Source organism: Dipteris shenzhenensis, chromosome 6, assembly GCF_047967505.1.
Source record: "Dipteris shenzhenensis isolate YYH24624 ecotype China chromosome 6, Dip_SZ_1.0, whole genome shotgun sequence".
In the NCBI taxonomy this organism is placed as follows: domain Eukaryota; kingdom Viridiplantae; phylum Streptophyta; class Polypodiopsida; order Gleicheniales; family Dipteridaceae; genus Dipteris; species Dipteris shenzhenensis.
Window position 1 is genome coordinate 14309146 of NC_141601.1, and position 20330 is coordinate 14329475.

Genomic DNA, 20330 nt, shown 5'->3' on the forward strand with positions numbered 1-20330 from the left:
GGGATTGCACTTCTAGGGGCAGCAGATTACCATGGCTAGCATTATCATCTTCTATGGCACTATCAGCATCAGGTGACCAGAGATGTTGGTATGCATGCACAGAGAGATGCTTTGAGTGATTGGGGCTCCACATGGACAGACTCCCTCCCTTCTAGTACAGCATGGCCGTGACATTCTCTCCTCTCTTGTCACACGAGGTCAACCAATTCATCCGCGAGGATCTTTTAGAGCTGCACACATTCCGGACCTGGTTGAGACCGAGCGAGATTCCAGTGAAGCTCAACTTCTACAGGGATCAATATTTACATATCACACAAAGGAGGGTTTCATTGACCCACCAGGATGCACGCAGATCCACATACTCCACTCACTGAGGATCTCTATTGGGCAGTTTCGGGTCTCTTCACATAGACTACACATTGAGAGTGGCAGGGCAGAGGGTCTATCCCAGGAGAGGTGCATATGCACATTATGTGACACACAAGAGGTCGAGTCAACGGAGCAATTCATTTTCACGTGCCCAGTCTACTATGAGATCCAAGAATGCTTCTACTACCTCTTCAAAGAAAGTTTTGGGATGTTGTCTCGATTTCTCTCCGATCCAAACCAAAGATGCTTGGCGGCTTTCATCCACGACTTCATGCTTTGTTGTCTCATCCACCTGGATGAACTAATGATGATGATGATGATGATACTGATGTGTAGTCTATCACTCTCACATAACTATGTAGTACTTAGCACTAGCTTTTTGCATTCTGCATTGGTGTGGATGCTCGTTTAGTAGCTCCACCCTCACAGTTTGTTTGTATCACGATTCTCACAATCTCATAGACCCATCGGTCTTTCAAAGGTTTAATAAACTCTCTCTCTCTCTCTCTCTCTCTCTCTCTCTCTCTCTCTCACACACACACAACTCCAACAAAAAGCCACTCAGCTCAAAGACTCAACCGCTCTCCAATTTACTATGAAATCCGAGGATGCTTCTACTGCCAGTTTACTATGAAATCCGAGGATGCCCAGTTTACTATGAAATCCGAGGATGCTTCTACTGCCTCTTCAGAGACTGTTATGGGGTGTGGTCTCGGTTTCTCTCCTATCCAGACCAGAGATGCTTGGCAGATTTCATCCATGAGGCTGTTAGGCACCGCGAGCGTCTACTGTGATCACAGAGACAGGAGCAGACCTCTACGAGGCCTTGACATGATTGGGATCAAAAGCCAGCGACATGACAGCTCAGACAGAGGGTTGACGCACACATTACACTTTGGGATATCCCCTCTCTATTCAAAGTCGGGGCTCATCTGACAAGGGCCACTGTAGCCCTTGTTAGGCGTAGAGCTATGACCAGGAGACGACACAGGACCACGCCCGTAAGCAACTGACAGCACTCTATCGCCGACTTCATGCTTCATCCACCAGGATGACCTGATGATGAGGAGGAGGAGGATGATGCTACTGATGTGTAGTCGATCACTCTGACATGACTATGTAGTACCTAGCACTAGCTTTTTGCATTCTGCATTGGTGTGGATGCTCGTTTAGTAGCTCCACCCTCACAGTTTGTTTGTATCAGGATTCTCATAGTCTCATAGGCCCATCGGTCTTCCGAAGACTTTAACAAACTCTCTCTCTCTCTCTCCAACTAAGACCAAAGGCAACAGACCATCATCTTCAAAAAACTTGTATTAGAACCATGAACCCATCAGTAAGGTTATTCGAAATGTAATTATTAGAAATTCAGAGACCAGAAAATCAATTTTTAAAAGAAGCGAATTTCCAAAGCTGCAATCAATTTTAGAGCATTAGGCTCACCCTGCAGTCCAAAGCTGGCATGGTAAGATCAAAAAAACTTGCCATACTTTCAGTCAATTCTGCTTCCTTGCAGGTTAGACTCAGAACTCTGTGAATCTCATGATTTACAGACAGATACTCCATCCATAAAGCAGCAATCCACTGTTTCTGCAAAAGAACAGATACCTTCAATGAACACACCTGACATGCCTCTGCAGAGGTCCAAAATTACATGAAAATGAAGCCAAGCAACACCATAAAACAGAAGAAACTTACTTCTGGCCCTATGTGATTCTGGCTGAAAGGCCCAATAGACTGTTGAATGCTAAGCAGCCCTCGTGTGGATCTGTGTCCATGTGAAATTTTCGCCTTTGATCTTTTTAAACGGCACAAAGTCTCTTCCTTCCCACTTGAGCCAGAACATTCATCTGCCCCAAATGTGATTGCAAAATACAGGTAGATAGAACAGAGGAAAGTCAACAGAACTAGCGTAAGTAAGAGAAATCGGTGCCGCTTTATCACAGCTATCCAGGAAAGATCTGTTTCGTCCCGCAAGAAATTAGCCGACCTCCTGAAGATTGATGCAGACGGTGAAACTGGATTCTGACTTCTTCTATGTGCTGGAGACACCCCCGTATGAATTTCATGGCCCATATTAACCAGAAATAGTATCTAATGTCTTTGCTCAAATCTTTGACACAACCTGTATTCTATTAGGACTAGTGAAATGTTCTATGTTTATAAAGAGGTGAAGTCACATTTCTCAATCACTGTATCATACAGGTGAGATAGCAACATCATATGAGGTAAATACACTTCTCCCATGCATGTTTATCCTCCTTTTCTGACACCAGGTAAACACATGTACCATACAGGATCAGCTGCCTGATCAAACTGCCAGAAACATAATACTGCAGCAGGAAGACCATTTGAGGCCCACAAAAACACACGGGCTCTACAGAATGAACCACCTTATCAAACTGAAAAAAAAAATAAGTGTCAGGAAACCACAATATATATGCAAACAATACAAATTTCATGTCCATATAAAACAAACAATAAAGGAAAACCTTATTAAATACAAAACCAGTGCAATAACAGCACTTTGACATGGTAGACATAACATAAACAAATGCCATCTTGACCAGAATAAATTCAAAAAATATTGCATGTTTCCCCTACAGCAAGTCACAAGGGTGTGACTAAGGCTTATGACTGGGGCAAGAAAAGTGGACAACAAGAAGTATGTCTTGCCATGCCACCAAGAAAAGTGGATAACAAGAACTCACAACTAGAGAGAAGATTACTGGGCAAGAATTGCAAGAGATATTCAGGGAAAACACCATGTGTTATTTCTGAGAAAACCTCCAATTGATGAATACAATCCAAGCACTGAACTGTGCCTCTGGATGACTGAAATATGAAATACATCTGCACCTCAGAAGACACCAGACATAGGCTGGACACTGCGCCTACAAACTCTGAAATACAAGGGCCAGAAGACCCTATTTATAGGAGGGGAAATGCTGCTGACCTGGCCAACTTGACCAAACCAGGTCTGGGTTGTCTTGGTTGGCTGACCAGACCTGGTCTGGTCGGGTTACCCAACCTTGGTCAGGGTGGTTGGCAGGCCTGTTGGCCCCAACCCAGCTAGCAATAGCCAGCCCTAACGGCCCCTTAACCAGGCCTAAACCAGGCAATAACTGGACCCTCTTACCAGGCCCTAACCAGCCCACTAATTCAGCTATTGACCGTGGCAATGTGCCCTGGCAAAACCCCCAACTGCCGGCAGAAAATGGAGTGAGAAGGCTCTTTCGATCCACCTAGGTCCAAGCCCCCTCAGAAGCCTCAACCCACTGCGTCTCATGCTGCTGACTATTTGGATAGGAGCAGACCACACCCTGTAAGGTACCAAAGATTCTGAGCACCATCTGCGTCTTGGTCCTTGATTCAGTGCACAACGAGATCCTTGTGGATGGTACATTTCGATCCCCTCCAGCCATCTCAGGAGTAATACTGACACCCAGTGGTCCTCCATGGGCACGATCATCTCTCCTTGATCTTCCAGATTCCACATCTCCACCATAAATTCTTTCATAGGATCTTCATTTGGTCCTTCCAGTGTCATGCAAGTGGGCTTGCCTGAAGAAGCCTCATGATCATCTCCATTGATCAACAACTGGAACTTGCTGAAGCCTTTGTCACTAATCTCAAGGATAATCTTGCAATCGGCATCAAAGCCTCCGCAATGAGAAAACCCTCTATCTCTGTATGAAAGGCTTTCTCCGTTCATTCTCCATACAACCGAGAATACCTAAAACAATCTACTATGATGCACATTATGGATATATATCTTGGAAACTCAATTTGAGGTTGCCTGCCATTGGAGCAAGCCAGGTACCTCCCTAGAAGTGCCTTTGTGTATGTCTGTATTCATGCCCCCCCAGTGACTTCAAGCTCGTCAATTCCATGTCTACATGTGGTACAGAACTGGTCCTAAGGATTGCGAGTCGAGATTGCCAACGGAAAGCATACAATCACCAAGACATTCAGACTCTTAGGACACAGCCAATGGTAAGATTGTTCACATGTTAGTGAACAGTGGGAGAACACAAGGACTTCGAGAGGGTGGGGGCCTGCAGCCACAAGGATTGTGAGTCTAGATTGCCAATGGAAAGCATACAATCAGCCAATTACACTGTGCATGCCTTGACGACTCACACATCATTACTCATTTGCAAGAGGCTAACTTTGATTCTGTACTCCTCACTCAAAGGCAAGCCAATGGCAATGCAAGGTCTTTCAAAACAAAATCAAATAATTGCAGCAAGGTAATTGACCACAGAATTGAACCAACTGTCACAGAATTAGGGTCAACTCCCCCTGTGCAAGCTCCCAAATGAGGAAAGCATGGGGGATTGACCTGTGGAATGATGGGTGGAACATTCAAGGAAAGAGGCTGCCATGTGAGCAGCACACAGGCTGCCACATGGGCAACATATAGACATCCCTTTTTATAGTTACATACAACCCTCCCTTTAGGGCAGACCTGTCCCATAAAGGACAGCCAGGTGCTGGCCGTCCCTTGAGCCACAAATAGGCATTGTCAAGCAGCAGGTAAGTCAGTACATAGGCCTGCATATAGGCAGGAATGCAGCTCAGTCAATGGGCAGGAATTGAGTAGGCCTGAGTGGATTTTATAGGTCCCCAAAGCCTGCCCTGGTCAGCCACTCCACAAACTGGGTCAGCCAGATTTACAGACTGGATCGGTGGCATTTCAGCCCCTATAAAAGGGCCCCCTTGGGGGGACATAAGCCATTCACTCCAGGCAGATGCAGGCTGCATCTCTGGTCTCCATAAGTGCACAAAGGCACTAGAGAAGGCAGAGAAAGGCTGTATGTTGCCAGTAGATCCAACCCTTAGAAGTGCACCAAAGGCACTAGAGAGGTTGCAGACTACAGCAGCAGTGGATTACAGCAAAGTCACTAGCAGCACACCCTAGCACTTGTGAGGAGCTTAGGTGGTGAACAAATCATAGACGACTTAAATCCTTGACAGAGGCATGCAGCAAGAGCAGCAAGCAACATATTAGGGAAACATTGTGTGGCCTCAAATTGTAGGCCATTCTATGGGCTATCCATAGGTGCCACTCATTCCTTTGGTACGTGCCTTGTAGGCCTAGTTAGGGGCAATTAGGACACTTGGTACAATTAGCACATGTACCAATTAGTACAATTGGTACCACTTGGACACCCTGTCCTAGGGTTTCACCATAAAGGTTGTACTATTGCAGCAATTCATTACAGCAGCTCATTTATAACTCCATTTCTTCATTCCTTGATCGTCCATTGCTTGCCCTAGTCTACAGTGGTATCAGAGCAGGTCAGGGACCTTTCCCCTCAGCCGTTGACAGCTTCCCCGAGCTGTTGGCGGTCTGTTCTACTGCTGGTCAGCTCATTTCTCTTGCTGGTCGGCCCATTTCCCGAGGCGTGTTCACACATGTGGTCACCTTACACCATTTGGAGGACTTTTGTCGCAGGAAAACGCTTTTTGGGGCCGTTGCTGCATAGGCAACCACCTTCGTGCTGCATTTCTGCCCTACTACAGCATTTTGAAGCATTTATTACAGCCGTCTCTCACACGTGTGGTCCACACAGCTGTAGGCAATACTCTACTTGGCTGACCTGCACATTTCGGAGCTGTTCCAGCCAACCCCAAGCTGATTCAAGGCCTAAAACAGCCGCCTCTTCACACGTGTAAACTGTGTCAGCTTTCTAGAGCATCTACATCAGCCGACTTGCTGATTTGGAGGCCTACTGCTGCATTTTGGAGTGCCCACACCCACCAACTTGACCTTTGGAGCTTGCTGCTGCCATCTAGAGACCTCTCTTGCAGCCACCTTGCTCTCATTTGCTGGTTTTTCACTTTGGGTTGAGAGCTTCTTACCTCTGGTTGCTGCTGCACTCATTTCAAGGTCTTCTCTTGCTTGTGGGAGCACACTCTTGCTGTAATTCCATTTTCCAGCATTCTTTTGGCACCCTTCATTGCCATTTGCTGTCCATTTCACCTCTCCTCCAAGGGCGATTACCTGTGCTCAAGTTTGCAGCCATTTTCTTTCTGTAATTCTGGTCTACATCACTTGGTAAGCTCCTACTGCATTGATTCCTTTCATTTCCAGCAAAACAGTCCTTTCTTTGCTTTATTGGCATTTTGGAAAGGTCCCGTGTTGCCTTGGAAGGCCCCATGTTGCCTTTGGTAGTCTTTTTGCAGTACGTACACCTTGTGACAGCCACACATTTGCAGTGAAAAGCTTTGAAGCTTGTGCAGTAATTTGCCTTTTGGATTTGGGAGATTGCACTCCTCTCATTTGCATTGTCAGTTGGTGCTTTTGCCTTGCATTTTTGCAGTATGGCTGGAAATAAGGATGATTTTGTTTGGGATGCTTGGGTCTAAGGACAAAATTGATGGCACAAATTACCCCATGTGGGCATATATGATGGGGCATGTCTTGGTTGCCAAGAATCTATTGTATTACAAGCACTAAAGTCAGACCCAGTAGACCTGCTCCTTCTAGGACATCTGGTGCTGCCTCAGGCTCATCTGGTGATGGGTCTAATGTGCAGCTGCCTCTTCCACTACAGGTACTTTGCCTCCTACTGAGGAGCAAATTCAGTGGGATGGATGTGATGCCAAAGCGCATGCCTTGATTGCTCTTTCAATCAAAAGGGTCATTATCCCTCATATCCGTTCACGCAAGACAGCTAAGCAAGCATGGGATCAACTTGCCTCCTTATATCAAGTGTGGAATGAGGCTAGAATTGCCTATCTTCGCAAGCAATTGAATGATTTAAAGCTTGAAGAGGGTGGTAATATGGATGCCTATCTTACCAGTGTGAAGGCTTTGAAAGAGCACTTGGCAAATATTGATGAGGTAGTTCTGATGCTCAGCTTGTATCCATGACACTTGATGGATTGCCTGATTCCTACCACGGCTTTGCTACTACTTTGAGGTTGGTTGCCGGCAGCACTCCTTTGACCAGCTGGTTGCCCTTTTATTATAGGAGGAACAAAGCCGTGTTAATAGAAATGCTTCTACAGCTCACATCGATACAGACAAGGGGAGCGAATATACATCAAAGGAATTTGCTCATTTTTGGGTCTCACGTGGCATACATCATCAATGCACTGAGCCTTATACTCCTCAGCAAAATCCCATGGCTGAGAGAAAGAATGGATTCGGTCATGTAGATGACCAAGTGTATGATAAAAGGCAAGCACTTGCCTAACAAATTGTGGTTGCATGCTGTTATGTGTGCAAACTATATTTTGAAGAGATGTCCCACAAAGGCTATGAGGCTTGGACAGGTCATCAGCCCAGAATTTCTCACATGAGGACTTTTGGTTGCTTGGCATATGCACATGTGCCTTCTCAAACACAAACAAAGTTGGATGATAAAGCTGTCAAATGCATTTTTATTGGATATAGCTCAGAAAGCAAGGGCTACAAGCTCTACTAGCCCCACACGGGCAAGGTTTTTGTTCGTAGGGATGTTTTTTATGAGTCTTCAGAGTAGGACAAATTTGCTGATTTTAGTCATCTATGTGGATGACATGCTTGTGACTCGGACACATACTGAGCAAACTGCAGCTTTTGACTTGTAGAAGACATTTGCTATGTCCGATCTTGGTCTTTTGCATTATTATATGGGCATTCAATTTGCTAGCGTGAGGGGGGTATTTTGATGTCACAATCCAAGTATATTGGACAACTTTTCCAATTTTTTCAGTTTGAGGATTGCAAGCCAGTATCCACACCATTAGAGCATGTTTTCACTTCTCATCTGAGGATGGCAGTGGTGCATGTGATGTCACTATCTATCAACAGGAAGTTGGTTGTTTGATGTATTTATGCCATACCAGACCCGATACATGCACAAACCCTCTAAACACCATTGGCAGGCCATGAAGCATGTCTTCAAGTACCTCAAAGGGCTCAGCATTTGGGCCTTCTCTATGAGGCCAATTCTTCACTAGTCATGCATGGATTCACTGATAGTGATTGGGCTGGCTCTTCCGACATCTGTGTGTCACATAGTGGCACCTATTTCATGCTTGGTACTTCATGCATCTCTTGGTTCAGCAAGAAGCAAACTACAATCGCTACTTCTAGTTATAAGGCTGAGTACAAAGCAACTTTTACAGCTACAGTGGAGTGTGCTTGGCTCTAGAAGTTACTTACAAATCTTCATGTACCTACCGTTATCTTCACTGATAGTCAAAGTACTTTGGCTGTTGCACAGAATTCAGTTTTCCGTTCCTGCACAAAGCATATTGAGGTTCACTATCACTATGTCAGAGAGAGATTATCAATAGGTGATATTCAGTTGTCTTATGTTCCCACTCAAGACGACTTGGTAGATCTTTTTACGAAGGCTCTTCCCCGACCTAAGTTTGAAGCTTTTCAGCAAGCTTTGAACTTAGTACCTTTTGTAACTTGATTTGTTATGCACTATCTATATCCTACAAGATGAACATGCGCAACCATAACATTAGTTCTTCAGATATTCTGAGATGTGTCCAGGATACTTCAGCCCATACCATGAAGGGGGGTTTGTAGGCCATTTTATGGGCTATCCATAGGTGCCACTCATTCCTTGGTATGTGCCTTGTAGGCCTAGTTAGGTGCAGTTAGGACACTTGGTATAGTTAGCACATGTACCCGTTACTACAATTAGTATCACTAGGACACCCTGTCCTAGGGTTTCATCATATAGGATATACTTTGTACTCTTTTCATAATTCATTACAGCAGCTCGTTTTTCACTCCATTGCTTCAAGGACACTTGGTACAGTTAGCACATGTACCCATTAGTACAGTTAGTATCACTAGGACACCTTGTCCTAGGGTTTCATCATATAGGATGTACTTTGTACTCTTTTCATCATTGCAGCAATTCACTACAGCAGCTCGTTTTTTACTCCATTGCTTCATTCCTTGAGCTTCCCTTGCTTGCCCTAGTCTACACAAATCCAACACTAGTGTGCACACCCTTAGTGTGGTTTGTGAGTACACCATTTTGTAAGACATTCTGTGTCCTTTCTTCAACATCCTTGTATTGGTTGTCATATCTTGTTGTATATTCCAGATCTGAGCGTGGTTGACATTTACATGTACGTGTGCACATCCTGAGTAGGATATAGAGTTCTAGGCGTGAGCTTGTGGGCGATTCGATTTTCCGCTGTGTGTTCTAACATGGTACCAAAGACTTGCCCCCACTGCCAGCTTCCGGATGATCATCACATTGATGCCACATCACAGCCTCTCCAAGGGATCAGAGGGATTTCTTATGTATTGATATCTCTATGATTACAAATACGTTGTGTTCATCTTGGGGTTGATGCCCGCTTAGAGGCTCCACCCTTTCAACTCGTTGTATCAGGCTCTTCAGTCTCATAGACCCTTCGGTCCTTCGAAGACTTTTAACAACCTTCTTCCCTTCTTCTCACCTCTGAAAATGCCTCGGGTGTGAAGGAAGGCACCACAGGAATTGTCCCACTAGTCTCCGCTGGCAAGCCCATAACTGTGGGTGTGAAGGAAGGTACCACAGGAATTGTCCCACTAGTCTCCGCTGGCAAGCCCATAACTGTGGCTTGTAGGAACACAACCATCTTGCGTTTAATCTGTCATCATGCCCTTTAAGTCCTTCAACTGCATATCGAAATGGACCTTCAGTTCTCTGTGCTGCTCCTTAGTTACAATACTTTCTGCTCCATAATCCAGCTCATCGCCTTCCTCTCCTTGAGGCTCTTCAAGAGGAGGTACACTGCTTGTGGCCTCACGCGCGCAGAGTTTCTTCAGCCATTATGGGATAGTAAGAGACGGATATGAAGATATGAAAGAGGGGCCGGGGCAAATTCCGTAAGCGGATGAGAGAACTGGGGGGGGGGGGGAAGAGAGAGAACAATCTGGCTTGCTGCGCAGAGGCAGATGCTGAGAAAAAAAAGAGAGGAAGAGAATGGCTTCGTAGAGGCCATTTGCTGTCAAAACAGGTCCCCCTGTCTGCTCAACTTCGAAGTGAAGGGAAGCTGGTTCGCTGCTGTCCAAGGAGGCATTCGAAGTCGAAATCCACCTGCTAAGCACCCTTCTTGGTTCGCAAATCATTGTAGGAGTGTCTCTTTGGTTTGGGTCTGCTACAACAATGGTAAGGGCTGATAACAAAAAAAGAGTGGGGTTTTTGATGACCAGCCCAGCTCTTTGCCTCTGAAAGTACTTTCCTAAAAGCTCCCTAAAGCAGCCTGCTTTTGGATAGCTTTTCTCAAAAGCCCCAAAAAAGTAATCCCTGATTTTACAGAGACCTTCAGCCGGTGAGGGCTCAAGCAATCACCCCTGTAAGGATCAGCTGTACCCTTCTGTTGTTGGATCTGCAACTAACCACCCCTCACTTCAGTCCCTGCCAAAACCCTTTCATCCGCAGCAACGAGAACAGACCATTTGCAGATCTCACAGTGCACCCAGTCTGGCAGTAATCATTTGCACCCTACAGTACAAGATCCAACAGCAATTCTCCCTCCTACACGATGTCCACAGCAGTGACGGCATACCAGTGCCCGGCCATGTGGCCCACCTATTGCCAATAAGAAACGCACAGCTGGACTCCTCATTTGACACGCAAGCTAACGTACCTGATTTTGGAAGGCAAACGGCTGCAAACTCTCTCCAACACCCCTTTGGGGTTTCTTGCACAATAACTACTGCGAACAGTTCCCAAGATCCTACTTCATAAATTCGCACTGTTTCACCCTTCAAAACACTTCAGCAACATGCAGAAACTCTTTGACTACAAGCACACATACCTGGCACCATTCCAACTGCAGGAGTCTAGGCTCATGATCTAGACCAAACCTTCCCATGGTGTCAAAACACCAAATGCCAACCCAATAACATTGGCTACTCTTATAAAGAAGAGCATCTTGCTTTCTATAATAAGTCCTAGTAAATATAACCAACAAGCCCTTTGCTATTGTTCCAAGTCATCTAGCCCCACGTTACCCTACTTCCCTTAATCCTTGGGCCCCCTACCCTGCTGGATTGAGTCCACTAATAACCTAATCCGAGGATTGGCATCCATGTACATAACAAAAATGATTCAGAGGTGTGATAGCCAAGGAAGGTGATTTGAGCTCAGATCAACTCAAAAGGTTGTGTTTCAAGAAAAGGAAATGGTGATCAGAGTTTACTATCTGCTAGTTTATGTTCCAATTTCTTTCAAGACTTCAAATATGCCATTACCCAACTTTGGGAACAATGGCAAGCTGGATGGGAGCAACTACCCAATTTAGAAAGTGAAGATAAGGAGTTTACATAGTGGCTAGAAAGAGTTGGAAAGCCACCATAGAGGAAGATCCGAAACCGGAGAATCTGGTGGATCCCGCAGATGAGATGGTGAAATATGTTTACCTATATAGTGTAAAAGAATGGAGAAGAGAGACACGGAGGCGTTATCTCTTCTTATTCCCGCGATGTCAAATGCAATGATTTCTCACATTCAGTTTACGGATACTTGAGTGGAAGCCTACACCATACTGAAAGACAAACAACATTAGCCGGATTCTTACGCTCCAAAATCAGTTATTTACAATGAAGATGGAGGAAGATCTTGTATGTGAGCATTTGATTAAAGTCAAGGTTGTCACAGATCAACTGGCAACTGTAGGTCAGAAGGGTCGACACAAATCAACTTGTGTTGTTAGTGTTTGATATGCTTCCCAAAGAGCTCCAGAGGTTTGATCACAACACTAACCGCTGCAGAGCAATCCAAACCACACAGTTTTGAGGAGTTGGGCCCAACGCTCATGCAAGGAGAAGAAATATAGGGACGACAGCATGCAGGAAAAGGCCCTGCTTACAACAAGCAAACGAAAGGCAAACAAGCCAAACCAAGACAAGGTAAGCCCAAGACTGATGGTGACTCTTCAAAAGAGACACAGGACAATAGAAATGACCCAACAGAGGGTACGCACAGCGGAAGACTGATAGTAATACCCAGGAGCTCACACAGTGTGCGTGTGGGATGTGGAATCACAAACTTCTTAACTTATGTGCATAAAATCGATGTGCAGACTCGTCAATAGACAATGAACCAGCCAGATAGAGAAACCACCAAAATAATATATTTCCGTCCAAAACTATGGACACAATACAAAAGAGATAGATCCACAGTCCCACCAATGGTGTGGTCCTCTGATCTTACCACCAGGTACTTCTCCTATCTGCTGGCTATCTCTAGACTCGAGCCCGCGTGCTCCACCTCGAGCGTCTGTAGACTTTCCGTCTAGTGTGTTCTCCTCCACCTTACTACCTGTGAATCAGCCTAGGTGGGCAGCCCCTGCCAAGCTTTGTCTGCAGCACACAGGTCCCCTTGGTCCTCCTGAATGTAGACCCCAAGATAGCTCTTCCACTGCTCCAACCTGCTTCTGAATGGCTGCTCCAGAAGATAATGATCTCAGCAACCTTCTGCCCTAGCAGACAGTCTAGGTTCAGCCTCTCCCTGGAGCTAAGTCTGCAGCAACACCTCTCTCCTTCACTTCCTGTGTAGAGGCCCAAAGATGGTTAATATGCTGCTCCTTTCTGCTCCTCCCAAAGCTGCTAGGCTGGATGTGACATGAGGCCCAGAGCCTCTCCTTTTATAGGGCTAAAGGCCCCCCCTGAACCAACCGACCAGCCAGCCCTAAATGGGCCGACTGGCTGGTCTGCTAGGTTGGCTGGCCAACCGACCTTGTTGGCTCAGCCCAACCAGCCCTACAAGGGCCCTCTTGCTGGCCCATCTGTACCCGCCTTGCCACGTGGCACTGCGCCACTGGCCCAGGCCATATGCGCCATATTGCGGGCCTTCCTGCAGGCTCCAGCCTGGCAGCCTGCCCTGTTTGCAGCGCCATGGTTGTGCCTCTCTGCTGCAGCATCCTTGCCTCCTGCCAGGTCTATACCAGCCCCATACAGCCACGTATGCATCCCGTACCTTCTCCGTACTGAAGCGCCGTCTGTCCTTGCTGGAAATCCCTGCGCAATCAGGCTGCTGCAGGTCCCTGATGTCCACGTGTCTGCCCCGTACATCAGGAGCTCCACGACTTCCCAGGTACCCTCCTTTCTTTGTGTGAGGTGCTGCCCATGTGGCAGCCCCCTCCCTCTTTCTTCTCAGGGCATCTTCTGCCCTAGGTCTCCCTCCCCCACGCTCTCCTCATATGGGGGCTTACAGATGGGGAGGTGACCATTCCAACATTTAGAAATTGGGAGAAAGAAGAAACAAAGAAAACGCTTCTCCAGTGACAAGCCTAGATACATAGCAAAAGATTGCAAATTGAAGAACGCTAATCAACTAAAGAGGAAAGAGGACCAGCCTGAGAAGGATGAACCAGCCACCAATGTGGTGAAAAAGGAGTTGTTTTTGGCAGTTGCCTCAAACACTCCAGAGACAGTATTTGCAGTGAGATGACTGTAAGAATGTTTCAACCATTGAGTTCTGGTGCACTAATTCATAGAGGACAGCATTTGTCACTCAAAGATAAAGCTTGAGACCGAGGTGAAGGAAAAAGAGGTAATAGTGATGGGAAATAATGATAATGCTAATGCAGAGGAGGTACAGATGGAGTAGCATTTGAAGATGCGGATGATAATGCCTCCAAGGAGTACTTCACAAACAATCATTAATGATACTAAATTGGTAAGTCTTATGTAATATTTGAGAAAATGAACTTAGAGTCTTGAAGTTCAATACTGAGGGTGTAGGTGCAGGTGTACACACAGAGTGCAGATTTCAAGGTTAGATGACCAAGGCTGTTGCATGACTCAGAAGGATGGCACTCAGGAAATGTGCCATGCTTGCTGCAATAGCATGCAACAACATGATGATATTCATCCAGGTAAGGATTCATATTATTCTGTTATGAGTTCAGTAAGATATTCTGGAATGTTTGGTTGTCCTAGAGTTCTCGACAGGAAGAGACCGCCAGACAAACAGAGAGGGTAGCTTCAGACTAGAGGCATGTGATGCCTTGTGCATGATGATTGAGAGAGTGGGTGATGTGGACTCCTTGGAGGACACAGAGCTTACAAAGATGGTTGTCAAAGAAGCCTAACCAAAATGTTCCAGTTGCACAATGCTGTAGATTTACTTTTTTTGTAGTGAAATCTTTATATTTCCCACCAATAAGTACAAGGAAAAAGTTTTGACAAGTAAAACCTCACAGCAAAAGTCATGAGGTAGCCAAGTAAAAAGTGACACATACTTTTTTTTGGTGAAATCATTGATTGATTATATTATATGAGTAGCAACCTCAAAGAAAGGTGCTACAATTACATCAACTGAAAATTTCAGTATATGCTAAAAAGACCTCATGATCTATGCAGCGGGTTTGCAAGCAATCAAAGAAAGATTGCTGCAGAGAACGCCTACAAAAGCCAAACAGAGAGAAAGTAGGATCACCAAAGACTTTACAATTCCTATATGTCCATAAAGTCCATAGTGCCCAGTAGCGAACCCAAACGAAGAAAAGATGAAACTCCGATCTGGATGGATGAAACCCAAATAGCCAGAAGAACTTCCCAAACGGAACAGATGGGAATCTCGCTCGCAAGTGCTGTCGAAGCAGATCAAAAAACTCACGAGAGCACGGATAATGCAAAACAAGTGAGGCACAATCTCCGAAGGAGCAGAACATCTATGGCAAAGTGCACGAGCAATGTGTCGATGAGCTAATAGCTGTCCAAATGGAAACACTCCCAAAAGAACTCGCCAAAAGAAAACCTGTTGTTGAAGCGGTACTTTATAGGCCCAAAGTTGCTGTAATCTTTTCCTCCACCACTTGGCTGGGCGATGCATTCGCCAAACAGAATCACCTCCCTCTGAAACCCAAGGTTGAGGCAAAAGGATTTTATACAATGCACGTACAGTAATCTGAGATAGCCTCAAAGGACGAGAAGAGGACCCTGGAGAAATCAAAGTCCAATCTTCCAGTCGGTCCTGGAGTTCCAAAGGAGGAATCGGAACAAAGGACGAAAGCATAGAAGTAATTTGTCGCCACAAAGGACGATAATGAGAGCCTAATCCATATGTAGTGGCTGCTAGAGAAAAGGGAAGCACAGTACCAGCATCATCTATAACATCAGCAACCGAGGTGATGCCTTTAAACGAGACAAAGTAGGAACGTCGAGATTCCTGTAAAGCCAAGGGAGGCTGAAAGACTTTCGACCAGTGAATGCTTTCAGCTCTCAAAGAATTCCCAAGCAAAGATTGCCGTCCATTCCATTCCAGATGAGAAAGAACATGCTTCCAGTCAAGAAGCAAGCGGGAGACAAAAGGACATCCACGCAAAGTGCCATCAGTGCAGCCAAAAAAGAAATCCCAATGATCGAGTTGCCAATGACCAAACGCAGAAATACTGATATGAGTGACCAGAGTCCTAATCATAAGAGCCCAAGGCTGATCACCTTGCCAAAATTGCAACAACATTTTCCCCCTGTGGGCAAGAATATGCACATGAATATCCGTGATGTTCAATCCACCATGCATCTTGGGAGAACAAATGTGATGCATCGAAAGCAGCTTGAGACTCTTTCTGCCATGTTTGGATCGCCAGAAGAGTTCCATAAAGACAAACATGAAAGATGTAAGATCTGCCTTAGTGAACATGATCAATGGCAAGTAAAATTGAATATATGCCACAAGGATGGATTGCACTATTCGAAGATGAACGTGCAAAGGCCAGGTTGCCAATTTCCAATACTCAAGCTTTTTCCGAAGCTTAGCCAAAACCCAATCAGTTTGTTGTCGGCGAGTGAGTTCCCACCCCAAAGGGTAACCAAGATGAAAAACAAACTGAGTCGGTGGAATGATATCCCCAGGCCATAATAGACTATGCCAGTCTTTGGAATGCAAAGGTAGCAGCTTAGACTTCTGAAAATTAACATGTGCTGTAGATTTACAAAGCAGACTCTGTCAAAGACTTCTTGCTGGAGATGGGAGAGCACAAGGAGACTACAGATATGACCTTGCAAGACTCATGATCTGAACTTGAGGAATGCTCACAGGAAGTATTGATCTGGAGACAGGAAGAGTTACTAGATGTACTTCAGCTAGATGTACATGTTCCAATATTACTCCAACACCGACCTATATGCATTATAGTTTAGCAAGGCAGAACTCCCAAAAGGGGGATGTTGACACACAGCAAGTACTTTTAAGATTTGGCTGAAAGTACAATTAAAGCTCATTGACTAGAGACACAGTGCCCTATTTGCATTATAGACTATAGTTGAGTCACATGTGGACAGACCTTCCCTTCTGGAGGATATGACATGCAGTGACTTTCAGATTTTCGAGATCTGCTGATTTTCCTCATGATGTTTTCACACGGCATTACTTAAATCACAGGGGGGTGAGAATCTACGAGTCTTCTCTAAGCTACTACGTCCAGATGAGGAGGATCACATCTCTACGTCCATATGTGAATCATAGTCAGAGATCTGGTCCTACGTAACAACAATTACATAGAGTAGCATGTCAAATGGAAAGGCCTCCCACCAAAGCAGAAATCCCAGCAGCCAAAAGCATTGTGTAGGAGCACCCCCACCTCTTAGCAGATTGAAGGGCAGACTTCACGGACTGAGATCTCTATTTCAGCATTGTAGCAAATTTCTTTGGGAATCAATGGCTGTAATAGAGGGTAGAAATATGCATAGTTCACGGAGGTAAGCGTTATTGGTACTAGGGGTATTTTAGCGAGATAGGGCTAAAAGAGGTCTGTAGGAGGGAGCTATATAAGTCAGCACTTATCTCATTATTTTATGTGGCATCCTCTCCATTGGGCAGTTCTGGGTCTCTTCACATAGACTCTACATTGAGAGTGGTCATGTAGAGGGTCTACCCAAGGAGCACGCTATGCACTTTGTGTGGCCTACACGAGGCTCGGAAGAACATTTCATCTTCAAATGCCCGGTTTACTATGAGTTCAGAAGACGATTTTATTGTCTATTCAGAGATAGCGCCGGGTTGTTATCCTGATTTTTCTCTTTCTAGATCGGAGGTGCCTGGCCACGTTCATTCATGAGGCAATTAGGCATCGTGAGCGCCTACTCCGATCTCAGAGATAGGAGGATGGTATCCCTGTAGACTCTTCTCAAAGCATGATCACGGAGTTCTTCAAGCCGGACCACATAGACTCCCCTCCTACAGGCCCTAGGCATGATCAGGACTCAGAGCGGGTGACACAACAGCTCAGGCTAACGGTTGATGGATAGATTACACTTGGGGACATTCCTTCCATGTTCAGAGTGGGAGCCCGACCGACTGGGGTGACTATCGCCCTTGTTAGACGTATGACCAGGAGACAGCGTAGGATTGCATCCACAGGGAGCCACGGACTCTAGATCTGATTTCATGCTATCGCTCCCTCACTCTTGATGAGGGGGGGGCTTGGAGCACACTTCACTTTGTATTATGATGACAATCGCTCTGTTGATGATAGTGATGTTGTACATGACTACTATTTTGATATGACTATGTAGGATATGGTTTCTGCTTTTATGGGGGTGTGGATGCTCGATTAGTAGCTCCACCCTTTCAGCTGGGTTGTATGAGGTTTCTCACAGTCTCATAGACCCATCAGTCTTCCAAAGACTTTAATAAACTCTCTCTCTCTCTCTCTCTTTCTCACATCTAGCCCCCTTTTCTCCCCACCATCGAATCAAAAAACCATTTTAGCTTTGTGCCTTAATATTGTTTTGTTCATAATGAGAGTCTCTGCTTCCAATTTGATTCTATGAAATGGTACTTAATTAGCTTTGATGTTGTCACTATGTTAAGAGAAACACTTGTACGCACGAGCTATTCAAGAGTCACTAAGGGCAACAGAGAGCCAGAAGCTCTTGTCAATCTGGTATCAGAGCCAGAAGCAACAACATAAGACGAAAGCCCAGCAGTTTGATCAAGCGGTGGCGACTATCTACAGATCACGCCTCCAGTTAAGAAGCCCTGCGACGAGAGGAGATGCCCAACCGTGTGACGCCAAGATTGAAGAAGCTTTACTTCAGAGTTCAAGAAGACAGAACATCAAAAGGTCATCTCAGCTCTTCAACATGCACAATTGCATCTCAAGGTATCATTGCAATATATTTCAGTGAGTAGCGACAACTTACTCGAGTTTCAACATAATGGGGTGGTGTATTTATGAAGGGATTATGTCCGATCTTTCTGGACGATGTGACATCTTCTCAAGTTAAATATCCGTCACAAGATGACGGTATGCTCGTCCCACCAGCCAGAAGCCTTCCATATAGCATCCCTTGTTTCCTTTCGACGAAAGGACTGCGATACGAAAGCATGGATAAAGAGGATGCACATTATCCAGCCTACGTAATAAGCCGCTGAGCCACCTCTTTAAGGTAACGCGAGCTACATCAAACATATAACACATCTCTTCTCCCCGACCCAAAAGAAAGACCGGTATCTGTCTACGGAGCTTACCGAGCTCATTTCTACCTGGTTTTTATCTTTTCTGGACCATCTGTAAAGGTAAGTCTAAGAGACTAGGATCGTTCAAGCTGCTCTAACGGCTCGAAGATTTGGGTTTACAAGAAGCCAAAATGTTCATTGAGGCAAGGAGCTACTGCTCGTGAGCGCTGGCGAATCTTAGCATTGTTGTGTGTGTTGAAGGAGCTGGCAAAAGGGGCAAGCGATCGCCTTACAGCAGAAGAATCACAAAAGAAGTAAATGCTTGAATCACAGCCAGAAAAACGTCGCTTACAAAAATGATCTTCTGAACTCTCGAGCATTTCAACCTGCATGCACGCAATTCCGCCGGGTGCAATGTGATCAACAAGCATCCAAGCCGCCGATCTCGTGCGACTAAATCAAATCATGTAGAATGGCGTGCTGATTCCACATAGGATGTGAAATAATGTTGGTCTGTGATCTCTCGATCCCTGGAGATGATTCACTGCCACTTCTGAGGCTTGTAATAAGCTCTACTTCTTCTGTCAATCTCCCTGAGTCTTTCAGAAAGCGTTTCCACAGTCGTGTTTGCCTCAATCTTGCTCGTTCTTACACTCCACAGAAGTATTTCTGGTGGAGGTGTCTACTTAAACGTTTAAATGATCTTTGTGTCTATGGTTTATTTTCCAGCCACGTGGCATCATTTCAGCACGGTTTATATATAATCATTTTCCTTGGTTGTTGCATCATTCCCTACAAAAACCAGAGAGCTACTTCCCTTAGAGCCATTTCATGAGAGTTCTCAGCCTCAATGCTTCTCGAAAGGGACTTCCGAATGTAGCATAGTTTATCTTCAATGGATTGTAGCAGCAAATTCTCAGGTGAAGCGCGATATTCTGATGTCATGAAAAATGTAGGAAATCCGAATTCTGCGCTTATTCTCTAGAAATTATCTGATGTTAACGACACCTCCTAGAACCATGGCACAAGGATTGGGAATTCCAATGTAAGAGTCGAAAAGTTAAGAACGTTGACCTCGCAACCGTGGGAATGCCCTCTTACATTGTGCAAATGCACGAGGGGAAATAGAGGGGAGATACACGAGAAATAGAGAGAGGGGAAATACAGGGGACCATGGGAACTATGGTGCTATTTCGCCTAGCCTTGAGAACCAAATAGAGGTGAAATGCTCAAGAAATAGAGGGGAACCTGGGAAATAGCTCTAGACCTCATGGTGCTATTTCCCCTACCCTTAAGAACCAAATAGAGGCAAAATACACAAGAAATACTAGGAAATAGAGGGGACCATTAGAAAAAGCACCCATGCTCTAGACGTCATGGTGCCGCTACCCTTGAGAACTCTTGATTTGACACTTCTCTACTATTCATGTGACATTTCTTTATCACCCTCTCTCATTTTCCCTTGGATCGTTATGTCTAGGAAAAACATCCAAAATATGCTCTTCCAACCAAAAACATGCAAAATAGCAATCCTTTCTCCCCCTGTTTGCCCTTCCATGACATAGGCCCTTAAGGATGAGCGAGTTACCTCAA

The 20330-nt window shown here is 45.3% G+C and overlaps 1 protein-coding gene across 3 annotated transcripts in view; it reads right to left on the reverse strand.

Annotated features, from left to right (window-relative positions):
• Positions 1-19400, reverse strand: part of LOC147900820 (uncharacterized) — a 62684-nt gene extending 43284 nt beyond the window's left edge. The window contains exons 1-3 of one of the 3 annotated variants that reach the window (XM_087375918.1): positions 19090-19400; positions 2068-2771; positions 1813-1953 (exon numbers count right to left, since the gene is read on the reverse strand). In XM_087375918.1, coding sequence (XP_087232044.1) covers positions 1813-1953; positions 2068-2445 — 519 coding nt within the window. In that variant the 5' untranslated portion in view covers positions 2446-2771; positions 19090-19400. Of the gene's footprint in view, positions 1-1812; positions 1960-2067; positions 2772-19089 lie in introns of all 3 variants that reach the window. The other 2 variants (XM_087375917.1, XM_087375916.1) reach the window with 2 other exon arrangements.
• Between the last annotated feature and the right edge of the window lie 930 nt (positions 19401-20330).